The sequence below is a fragment of the Perognathus longimembris genome, chromosome 9 (assembly GCF_023159225.1).
Source record: "Perognathus longimembris pacificus isolate PPM17 chromosome 9, ASM2315922v1, whole genome shotgun sequence".
NCBI classification, from domain to species: domain Eukaryota; kingdom Metazoa; phylum Chordata; class Mammalia; order Rodentia; family Heteromyidae; genus Perognathus; species Perognathus longimembris.
The window spans coordinates 10,794,450-10,806,455 of record NC_063169.1 but is presented as its reverse complement, the minus strand read 5'-3'; the positions used below and the strand labels follow the sequence as shown (position 1 = coordinate 10,806,455).

The 12,006-nt window shown below is 40.1% G+C and overlaps 1 protein-coding gene across 2 annotated transcripts in view; it reads left to right on the top strand.

Annotated features, from left to right (window-relative positions):
* Fig4 (FIG4 phosphoinositide 5-phosphatase) overlaps positions 1 to 12,006 on the top strand; it is a 105,820-nt gene that overhangs the window by 76,042 nt on the left and 17,772 nt on the right. For both annotated transcript variants that reach the window (XM_048353707.1, XM_048353706.1), the window contains one exon: positions 2,751 to 2,837. In XM_048353707.1, coding sequence (XP_048209664.1) covers positions 2,751 to 2,837 — 87 coding nt within the window. The remainder of the gene's footprint in view (positions 1 to 2,750; positions 2,838 to 12,006) is intronic.

Genomic DNA, 12,006 nt, shown 5'->3' with positions numbered 1-12,006 from the left:
GATGCAAAAAACCAATTCTCATAACTTTGCACTCAAGCATGACCAAAAACCAATTCAATCAATCAGAATTCAGCCATACCCTCCTCACAACTGGACACACAAATGCTATTATTTCTTTTTTTGTTTGCTTGTTGGTTGGTTGTAGGATTTGAACTTAGGGAACATTGTCCCTAGCTCTTTTTGCTCAAGGCTAGTGCTCTACCACTTTGAGCCACAGCTCCACTTCGAATTTTCTGGTGGTTAATTGGAGATGAGTCTCACCAACTTTCCTGCCTGGCCTGGCTTTCAGTCACAATCCTCAGATCTCAGCCTCCTGAGTGTCTAGGGTTAAAGGTGTGAGCTACCACTGCCAAGGCCTATTACTTCTTACAGCTGTCAAGACTATGTAACTAAATTCTGTAATAGTTGCACTGGGCCTTTATAAGCAGAGTGGTCTAGAAGGACAAATGATCAGGGGTTAGTGACTGAATAATGACTTTTTGCCTTGTACGAGTACATATGTCAAGGACTGAACACGAAGTATCCCTTGCTTCAGGCATGACATTCACCTGCAACCTTACTGGCTCAGACTGCCTCTGTGGCTCTGTTCAACCACAGAATTCTTGGGAAACAGTCTTAAGGAGGATGGAAGGGCATGTCTGTAAGGAAAGGATTACTGTAAGGGACAGAGGAATCCATCTAAAACTACAGTCTGTGATTGTTATTGCAAAAAGCTACACTGCCTTCTGTTTTTTCTTTAACCATCCATAGTAGAAAGAGAAGAGACTATTACCCGCATATAGGCTAAGAGTGTGGAGCCATTCAGTGATTTGCCGAGGATATACATCCTTTGCTTTCTGGATTCCCTTGTTCCTCTCAGCTGCCTGTGTTTATGATGTAGACCTTAGGAGGAGTGGGGGGCGTGAGGCATAGGACGCTTGGCCATTCCTTTCCTCTTCCTATGGGCACACTGCCCCTGTTAAGCTTCTTCCTTCTCCCACAGGCCTTTGTGGGCCTCTCTGTGCTCTGTCTCCTATGGGCATTGTTATAGACAGAGGAAGCTTCTGTGTTCCATCCCTATAACAAAATACCTGAGAAAACAAACTGACAAAGAACAAAGATTTCTTTTGGCTCATTTGATCCCGTGGCTTTTGGGACTGTGTCATGCACGGTGGAGCAAAGCTGTTTATCCCATAGCTGAGATGTGAAAAGGAAAACTAGACCAGGTCATCCATTCCCCATTGAGTACATAACCCCATTGGGGATGCACCCTCTCATTAGGCTCCACCTCTTAAAGGTTTTACCACCTACCAGTAGTATTACTCTAGAAACAGGCCTTTAGCTGCTGGGCTTTTGAGGAATATTCTAGATCCAAATGTCAGCAGCTTCTGTGGGGGTAGCTTTGCCAGTTGTGACCAAGGGATGGTCAAGGTCCGGTACTGACTTTTCTCCCATGGGAGCTATCTTAGTAATTCCTCTGGTCCAGAACCCACATAGTTGCCTGAACTTCTCCAGTTCTGTACCCAGGAAGCTAGTGCCCACTAACAGTGCCCTGGCCTGGCTTGCCGGTCACAGCTCCCAATGGGCCACCACAGGACGCAATGGGGAAGGGAAATCTATACTGTCTTAACTACATGGGCTTTGTCCACCTCCAGACGCCTGAGAATATCTGTTTTCTGCTTTAGTTGCAAGCATCGAGCCCTGTTCTTTCTTGTCTTCCTTTTCCTTGTGTTTCTAGTGACTTTGGTTTGTTGTCTTGACCAGACCTGGAAAGTTTCTTTCACTTCCTTAAAGCCACATCCACCTGCCATCATTTTAAAAAATTGTGTCAGTGATCAGCCACTTGATTTGGAAAGTTCAAAAGTCTGTTCAAATAGATGAAATTATATGACATTATTCTGCCAAGAAGATGGATGAAAATCTGTCACCTGCTGAAGATAAAAGTCAGCTCCATGGAACTTTTTCAGTAGACCATAATGACTTCATAATTGGGAGCTTCTGCAGCTTTTTTCTTGACCTTTAAAGAAGCTTATGAAAAATAAATGATAAAAATTATCCATGCTCATCAAAGGAAAATATATTAAATAGTAGGAAAATGGAAAGAGAATCAGCTCTTTAATCCTGTAGCCTCCTGTGGACACAAAGAACAAACTCTAACACCACCACCCTGAGGGGACAGTGTGTCTTAGCTTAAAGCTGGGATTCATTCTGCTCGTTCATTCTCTGAGGAGGGATGACCGTGGTGCTCCTGAGCTGGCCCCTCCGTCTTGGTTGAATGTGTTGCACTTAAAAAGATAGTTGTAGTGTACCTAGGAACAGATGGGAAGATAGAGGGGTAGGCCTAAGGAAATAGAGCTCATGGCCTAGGTTCCCAGCAGCATGGATGCCTTAGGGGGTTGGCTCCTAGCCTGCCCACCCTTAACATGTCATTAATTTCATTGCCAGCCCCATGCTTCCTGCTTTTCATATAGTAAATGCTGCTGCCCTGTAGGACTATCTGCCTGGTTCACTTTCAGCATCATATTTAAGTCATAGAAGGCAAAAGTGCACATGTGGTTTACATTTGTGGTTTAAGAATTACCTGCTACACAGAATCATGTCTCCTTTACTTAACAAGACCCAACCTAGTCTTGTGTTACTGAGGATGCTCTCATTTTCTTTTCTGAAACAAGCATATTATTGTCATTTAACACTTTATATCATTTTGTGTGAGCTGAATGAATCGCAAGTCCTCCTTTCTCTGGCTTACTTTTACCCTTTGTAATTTGCAGATTTGTTCAGCTGGGGCAGAATCAGCATAAACAAGACAAGAGCAGCCAGCAGCTCTGTTCCAGGTGTTCGGATGGAGTTATAAAATTGTAAGTACTTGGTTAGAAGTTAAACAAAACAAAAACCTTTTTATTGATACCATTCATGTTGCTTTCTTGATGACTTGTTAAGAAAAAATACCCAGCCTTGTCACCAAGTTAGTATAATTAGATTGACTAGAGCGTCTTCTCTTGGTTCCTTACTTGAGTAAAACAATCTTTTGGAGGAGTTGAGGTTGGACTGAGTGACAGTGACCTTAATTGTACTCGAAATATACAGGCCCTGGAGTGGGCAGAGACTTTCTTCCATGAACACTGGGCAGAAATCAGATGATGAGACAGCTCTTACCCTGGAGACAGACTTCTCAAATTCAGCACCAGACCTTTGAGCGTATGGATGTCTCTCTTAGTTCTAGCAGCTTGCGATAAGTTAAACAAGCACTTAGTAAATTCTTAAATAGAAAACTGTACTCAAGTACTACCATTTTCTGGTTTGCTACCTTGACCAAGTAAGTATAGTACTATGTGTCTAATTTTCCTAATCTTCAAAAGGAAATAAAAACAGTGCCTGAGGGAGAGAGGAGAGCCTTAGATAATAAACGCAAAATACCTCTGACAGTATCTGCAACAAGTTTTCAATACATTACAATGATGATCATCTTCTTGACATTTACTGTTGTTCTCTGATTGTTGGGATAATCATAACGAAGGATTCAACTGAAGTGTGGTAGGGTCTGTGAGCAGTCAAGGTCAGTGCCTGACACCTGGTTAGTGTCTAGTTCACTTTCCTTAGAACTGTCAGTTTGGTCAGTAAGCTGCTTATTTGATAGGTATTGATTGCCTAACATTTCTGTGTCTTATATCTGCGTGTTCCTTATTATTGGTTCAGAAACTGTTGTTATCAATGATGCCTCCAAGTAGTAGTGGCTGCGAAGCTTCTGACAATGGTGTAGCTTTGGGAACTATGAGCAGGATTTGAATCCTCACTGGTGGAGAAGAAGGAATAGGGCATTATTAAGGCTGACCATTAGGACTTTGGGGTTGTGTAACAGGTAGATATTATATTTATCTGTGTTGGGAACATTCAAAGACACAACATGCTGAGATACAGAGCATTGCAGCCATACCAGATCTGCCTTTTAAAGTGGCGACAAGTAGGAGGAGCTTAGGAGACAGTTGCCCAGGAGATTTAAATGCTCACGAGTAATAATTGAAAGTATGAAACTGAATAAGAAGAGAAACTTGGGGGATACCTATCTAGATCAAATCCTGGTGGGGCTCTAGGACTAAGGACTGGAATAGACAGAGAAAAACCTACCAGGGAGACTGAGAAAGCTAATCAGAGAAGGGGAAAGAAAATAAATGTCTTATCACAGTGACTTCTTATAGATTATCCTTTCTTTCTGTCCTCCATTATTATTTTTTGGAGGCTAATAGGAAACTTTAAGTTTTTTATTATTATTATCGATAAGTAGTTCTACAAAGGTGCTGCCATTTAACAAAGCAGTTTGTGAATATACTATGTATTTCCTTCTTTTTTTGTAAGGGTGGTTGTGTAAATACTTATTAACTTAGAAATAATTTTTCGTTGTTATGTAACATATAGAAATATGGACTCCCAAATGAACTGAAATTGTTATGACCAAAACATATTTAGATATGTTAGTAAAGTAAGAGACTCTGTTAACTAAATTGTATTATACAGAGTGACCATTCTGTAGAAAACAGTATGATACAGCTTATTAGGTGATGAAGCGCAAATAAAATAAAAATATTTCTCTCATCTCTTCCAACATCATTTCTACTTTTATCTGAAATGGGTTTTACAGTTATTATTTTCCCATTCATTTTCTTAAAATATTTAGTATTTGCTTTCTTGAGTCCTAGCACAGGGAAAAACCATGCAGATCTAGACTTTTTAACCTTTTCCACTTAATTAGCGAAGTATCTCTCGTGGTTTTGCACAGCATCTGCAGGATAACAAAGAGCTTGGTAGGCACTGCATTATGTTGTCATGGCAACTGCCAAGAGTGTTTTTGGTTTGTGTGTGTGTGTGTATGTGTGTGCCCTTTAAATTGGAACTCTATAACCAGGTTCTTAAAATGTCAACTATTCATTTTTAGATTTCTAAAGCTATGCCCAAAGGAATAGAAATTAGATTTATATGAGATTCTTGAAATTCTCTTGTATTTTGACTTCTAGTATATTTTAAAGAATTGTAATAAGTCCATTTTAAGTTAATGTGCATCAGTATTGACTATTTCTGGATTGTTCACCATCTTACCAATTTTTCTTGAAATTGTAAGGCATGCTAGGTTTCTTTTTACAAGTAAGTGTTTGCATCACCAGGTATGAAAAGTATTCCTAGTAAATGACTGCCAAGCAACTTGTAGAACAGTGTCTTCTGAGTTGGAGTGTGGAAACCTAGACAGGGAAACCAGCCACTTTCACCCAGGATATGGAATGTTTTGTAGTATATTGCCTGAAAGTGGAATAAACTAGTATCTCCATCATCATCCCAAATACCCAGAGCCCAAAGCTATATTTTCTCTGAGTACAACTCTTCATTAATACTCTAATTATCTGTCTCTCCTCTTCTCTCATTCCTTTTATTCCTTTTATTTTTGTTTTGTTTTTTGTTTTTTTGGCCAGTCCTGGGCCTTGGACTCAGGGCCTGAGCACTGTCCCTGGCTTCTTCCCGCTCAAGGCTAGCACTCTGCCTCTTGAGCCACAGCGCCGCTTCTGGCCATTTTTTCTGTATATGTGGTGCTGGGGAATCGAACCTAGGGCCTCGTGTATCCGAGGCAGGCACTCTTGCCACTAGGCTATATCCCCAGCCCTATTCCTTTTATTTTTAACTCTCACTTACCCTCTTTCTTCCTTACTCTGTCTTTTCTGTCACTTCTTAATGTATTTTTGGTTTTTGTCATCGTCCTCCTCCTCCTCCTCCTCCTCCTCCTCCTCCTCCTCCTCCTCCTCCTCCTCCTCCTCCTCCTCCTCCTCTTCCTTCTCCTCCTCTTCCTCCTCCCTCCTCATTCCTCTTCCTCCTCTCCCCCCCCTTCCTTTTTTTACAACTGGGGTTTGAACTTGCTGTGACCTTGCTAGGCTGGTGCTCTACTACTTGAGCTACACCTCACTAGTTATTTTGGGTCTTATTTTCCCCACCAGTTGGTTGTTGAGATCACAAGTGCTGCTATGGAGATAGTGTCTCACAGATTTTTCCTGGGCTAGCCTGGAGCCATGATCCTCTCAACCTCAGCCTCCCAGTAGTTTGGGATTACAGTGTTCACTACTGTGCCCGGCCATTGGTTGAGAAGAGGTTTCGCGATCTTTTCTGCCTAAATTGACCTTAAACCATGATCCTCCCATTTTTAGCCTTCAAATAACCATGATTACAGGCATGAGTCACTAACACCCAACTTTAGGAGGTTTTTTTTTTTTTGGCCAGTCCTGGGCCTTGGACTCAGGGCCTGAGCACTGTCCCTGGCTTCTTCCCGCTCAAGGCTAGCACTCTGCCACTTGAGCCACAGCGCCGCTTCTGACCGTTTTCTGTATATGTGGTGCTGGGGAATCGAACCTAGGGCCTCGTGTATCCGAGGCAGGCACTCTTGCCACTAGGCTATATCCCCAGCCCCTTTAGGAGGTTTTTTTAATACAATAATATTTCCTTCATAAATATTAGGACAGTAATTTTTTTTGTATTGCAGTCTTTCACCCATTAGGAGATTGTGAAATTCATAAACTGAATGAAATAGAAAGTACCAGTATGTGGCATGTAGTATGGACAAGACTTGCTTCATGGATAGCATGTGTATACTAGCTTTTCCCACAGTGTGTTTATTAAGTGGGTAAATTTGGATTTGTTTGGATTTGTATGAATGCACCTGTTCTAGACCCACATGTTAAAAAAAAAACACAAAAATAATTAGTTCCATTCCTGGCATGTAGACATTTACTGAATGTTTCTTGAATAAATAAAATTATGTATGAGTGGTTTCCTTCCTCCCTCCCTCCCTCCCTCCCTCCCTCCCTCGAACTCAGTGTCTGGGTACTGTCCCTGATCTCTTTTGCTCAAAGCTAGCACTCTACTACTTCAAACCACAGCTCTACTTCTGGTTTTCTTGTGGTTAATTGGAGTTAAGAGTCTCACAGAAACTTTCCTGCCTGGGCTGGCTTTGAACCTTGATCCTTAGATTTCAGCCTCCTGAGTAATTTAGATTACAGGGGTGAGCCACCAGTGCCTGGCTGTACGAGTGGTTTTCGTGAGGTTAATTAGGAAAGGAGAGAGTCAAAGAGAAGCAGAAAGGTTTCTGTGGTCTATCTGTGGTGGGTACAATAAATGCAAGCCTTGGAAAATATACCCTGTTGCTTCTGAGAATTGGGAGCTGGGATAAACTTGGAAAGAAGTAGGTAGCAGAAAGCAACAGGCGACAGTCAAAATGGAAATGATATAAGCTAGTGATAAAGGGCCAAGGTAGAAAAATATATACTTTTTCATCTGAATGTTTTCTGCCAATAGAACCTGCTATCTATTGTTAAAGAAGGCAAATTTACTGGGACAAAATGAATTTGTTAAAGCTTCAGAGGAGTGCTGTCCTGAACAGTTTAGTAAATAAAGAATAGTAAATGTATTTTTATCATTATTGTGTTTAATATGCTTACTACTCATTGTTAGGTTAACATACAAGGGGTAGTAATAAATTCAGTTGTCAGGGCTCACATTACTTTTAAGGTACCTAAAATGAGCAGTAGTTTTTAAATGTAGTATATTGGCTGTTGTATTTTGGTGAATACGGAGCATACCGTTCGTGGAGGTTTCTGTGGGTTCACATGAGGCCTTAAGTGCTCTCTTAACGTAGATGCATGGTCTTGAGCTTCTGTCCTAGGCACCACTGTCTTGGTTGTCTTTGTATTACTGTTATGAAATACACAAGGTAAGGTACTTTATAAAGAAAAAAAGCATTACTTAAATCACAGTTGTAAAGGTTCAGTCGCATGGCCCCAGCATCTGCTCAGCTCTGGAAAGGGGCTCGGCTCAGCAAATGCATCACAGTGGGAGGGAAGGGGGAGGGGTCATAGCAAGACAGGAGTTAAGAGACTGGGGCGGGTCCAGGCTTGCTCTTTTTATGAAAGCTCATCAAGGAAAGTATCCTTTTTTCCTCCTTTTTTTTTTGTTTTTAATATTCATTCTTCTTAAATGCCTAATTGCTTCCCATTAGACCTTACACTAAAAGATCCATCACTTCAGAACCAAGCCTCCAGCACTTAAACCTTTGGGAGGCAATCCACATTCGAACTATAGCAAGACCCAATAGTGACTGCATGCATCCAGTTCAAGAGACCCAGGAAGAAGAAACAAGATCAGGAGGAGATGCTGGGTGAGAGTCTGGCTCTTATCCTCCAAGCACTTTGAATCACAGGAGTGAGAGGCTTATAATCCCGTTTCAGAAAGGTCACTCTGGAAATAGAGTGGAGAACAGAGTGGAGTCAGTGTGTCGATTGAACATACCAGGACAAGAACACCATTGGGGTGGGATATTGACAGTTGATCTTTAGAAATGGAGTAATTTTTATGAAGGTGGAAATCAGTAATAGATTAGACTTTGGGATACTTGAGAAGCCAGAAGTAATCATTGTTTGTTTTGTTTTTGTCTGAAGCTTTGACTGGCCTAGAACTCGGGACTCTTCTGCCTCTGTCTCCTGATAGCTGGGATTGTAGGCATGAGCCATCATGTATGGCTTGAGAGGCCAGGAGTCTTATAGCTTAGTTGACTGAGATACAGGCACAATAGCACACAGGTTGTGCAAGTCAGGAGCAAGGGGGTGACTCTCAGACAATAAGAGGAGATATCAAAGTGACGCATAGGAGACTCGAAGAGTTCAGACTAAATAACATTCAGAAACTTAGGGTTTTCTGTACTTGATTAAGAAAATAAGTTAAACCTTTCCACTTTTTAAAAAGGAGTCCAAGTTGAATAAGATAGTATATATGCTTTTATAAAATTTTTAGGGATCGATGCGCACATTCAAGTGAAAAAAATTCCCCAATTAGTGATAGCTGATTTATTATGGTTTTAAAATGTATTTTTATCCATAAAACACTGTCTTGTGTTTTACGAGAACAAGCTGGTTAATCCTAGGGGTGTGGGTTTGGCTATGTGATATGTCCCTTTAAAGGTATCATTACTCATTGCTTGATTTAGCTCTGTATATAAGAAGCACATTTATAAAGGCTTAATCTTTCATAATTTCACTTCTGTATATGGCAGGTGGGGGGGTGACTTGGGGCAGATGGAGTGATTAGGAGCCTTGGGCTGTCACCCTGGCTTCCCACCAGCCATTCCCTTTGTCCAATGAGAAATGAGTATCCGGGGATGATGTGTTTATAGCCTGCTCAGAGCATCTACTGGAAGTCTCCAGTGAAAATCAAATTTTGGCTGAAACACAAGAAAACACATTTTAGTTTCACATGTAAATACAGTTACCCTGCCCTGTGGATGACTGAGTAGTCCTTGGAGCTTTCACATATGATTTGTCAAAGTGTAACCCCCCTAAAGACATGGTATTTAAAGCTCACTATACATCTTTTATTACATAAGTAAGTTTCCATATATAATATTTTATAGTATTACTCCTTTTCATTATGGTATGAAAAAGTTAGAAGAATAATTTCATGGAAATTAGTTTTGTGTTCTTATAATTAAAGGTTTGCTCATGTTGCGTACCGGTGTCTCACACCTGTAATTCTATCTACTCAGGAGGCTGAGAGCTGATCTCGGTTTCCAGCCCTGGCAGGAAGGTCTGTGAGACCCTTATTTCCAGTTAACCACCAGAAAACCAGAAATGGTGCTGTGGCTCAAGTGGTAGAGCACTAGCCTTTAGTTGAAGAGCTCAGGGACAGCACCCAAGCCCAGAGTTCAAGCCCTATGACCGACAAAAAAAAAAGGGGGGGGGTTGATAATGTATAAACATCTTTTTACTTTCCTCTTGTTTTTATGGGGACAAAGTCCTTAACAAAACCACTGTGTGATGGGTTGATCCTGAAACTAATCTATCCAGACCAGCTGACTGGGAGCAGAGTTCATCTGTGATTGTAACCCTAGTTCCTACCATGATACCTAGTATGGAGAAAGCATTAAATAAAATATGAATGCATAGTATTTGGCATTCAACAACTTTACATCTTTTGGGAATATTATGTAATAATTACGAGTGAGGGAGAAGCTGGGTACTGGTGGCTCCCACCTGTATGCCTAGCTATTTAGGAGGTTGAGATCTGAGGATTGCAGTTTAAAGCCAGCTCCAACAAGAAAGCCCATGAGACTCTTAGCTCTAATTAGCCACCAAAATGCCAGAAGTAGAACTGTAGCTCAAGAGGCAGAGTGCTGGTCTTGAGCATAAAAAGCTTAGGGACAGCTCCCAGGCTCTGAGTTCAAGCCCCAGGACTGGCACAAAAATAGAAAAGTTTGAGGGAGAAATGCCAGAATTAATAAATTGGAGCAAATAGTAAGACAAATGAAAGATGTTTGAAAGTTTTCATTTTAATGTGATTTATTTTCAGTTTCTGATGTAGCAACTCTTGAGTTCTTGTCAGGCCTCACATGAATTTTCTCAATTCATAAATTATTGCATTCCTTATTAGTTAACTGATGCTTTATATTAGTAGGACAGGCTAAAATGGACCACAGTTTTCTGGTTTTGGGTTCCTTGATGCCACTAAATTGCTGACAGTCTTAATTGAGAGAATTCTCTTCTGCATTTAGTAAGCCCTTATAATCCCTTGATCAACATGCTTACAACAGAACTATAATTTTCTGGTTTATATTTGCTTGTTTCCAAATACATGAAGTTCTAACAAAAAGATAGCTTTGTTTTTGCCTTAGCCATACTTTTCAAATCCTTTTATTAAAAAAAATAGGTATTGTGGTTTGATCTCATTTGGAAACTATCACTAGCTCACTGTAGGTCACACATTCTGTTCTGTATATGTGATGTCACCAAAATGTATGCATAACGTATATTGTGTCCTCATCTCCAAGATTAAAAGGAATCGAACCTATCTTATCTTGGTCATTTTGTTTTGCTTTTTTATAATGATGTTAGAAGTTCATTAATTAATGTTAAAATAAACTTAATATTTCTTAAGGCATTATGCTTGTAATGTATTCCTTCCTCGAAAATAAAACTCTTTTAGGTTTATTTCAGAAGATAAATAGCTAAACTGATTGTCATTTTGTCATGTAGTTTAAAAAAGGAGAGCCATCTAGTTAGTATGTTTAAATTTTATTTATATAGAGCCAGTCCTAGAGTTTCAACTCAGGTTCTCATGTGGCTTTTTCCTTTCGAGGATGGCAGACATCAGTTTCTGGCTTTTTTGCTGATTAACTGGAGTCAAGAATCTTACAAGTTTGTCTTCCGGGGCTGGCTTTGAACTGTGATTCTCAGCGCTCAAATTCCTGAGTGTCTAGGATTATATGCATGAGCCCCTGTCACAAATACATTTATTTTTAGTAATATAATAGAGCTGGTAAAAATGTTCAGATAATGTAGAAAGCTTCAGGAAATGTTTAAAGGATAGAAAAAGGATAAAATACAATTTTAGTTGTCTTTTCCACAATCCTAAATAAACTGTACCAAAGCTTCTTACAGATTCTTTAATTTTTTTTGTCCAAAGAGTTTGCTCTTATTTGCTTTGAAAATTTTCAGTGAAATGTTATTGATGACATTATTGTTTATTTTATTAAGTTCATTGTTTCTGTTTATCCTTTAATTTTTGTTTTATATCTGGAACCTTGGGTATGTTTTCCAACAATCTCAAAATAAGAAAAGCAATTGATGTCATCTCAATTCTTCACGTCCTGATTTCCTCTCAAAGCCTGTCCATAATGATTTCTAGAGCTAGAAAGACACAATCAGACTTCTAGAGAAAAGGACACGTATCGATGGTGGTACCTAGTAGAGAGAGCAGAGATGAGAAGGAGAGGGAAAATGAGAGTAGAGGGAGACAGAGAAGGAGATTAGCATGATTGAATTTGAGAATTAGTAGATGTCTACAGATCATCAGAATCAATCCTCTGATTGTATGAGAAAACCAGAATGGGTCAGTAACTCATTCAGTTACAGAACATTTAAACTACGAAACCGGTTCAAATTCAGGTTTTTGACACTGACATGACCTCCTGAGCCAGGCACCTGGCTTTTATCCAATCTATATGTCTGT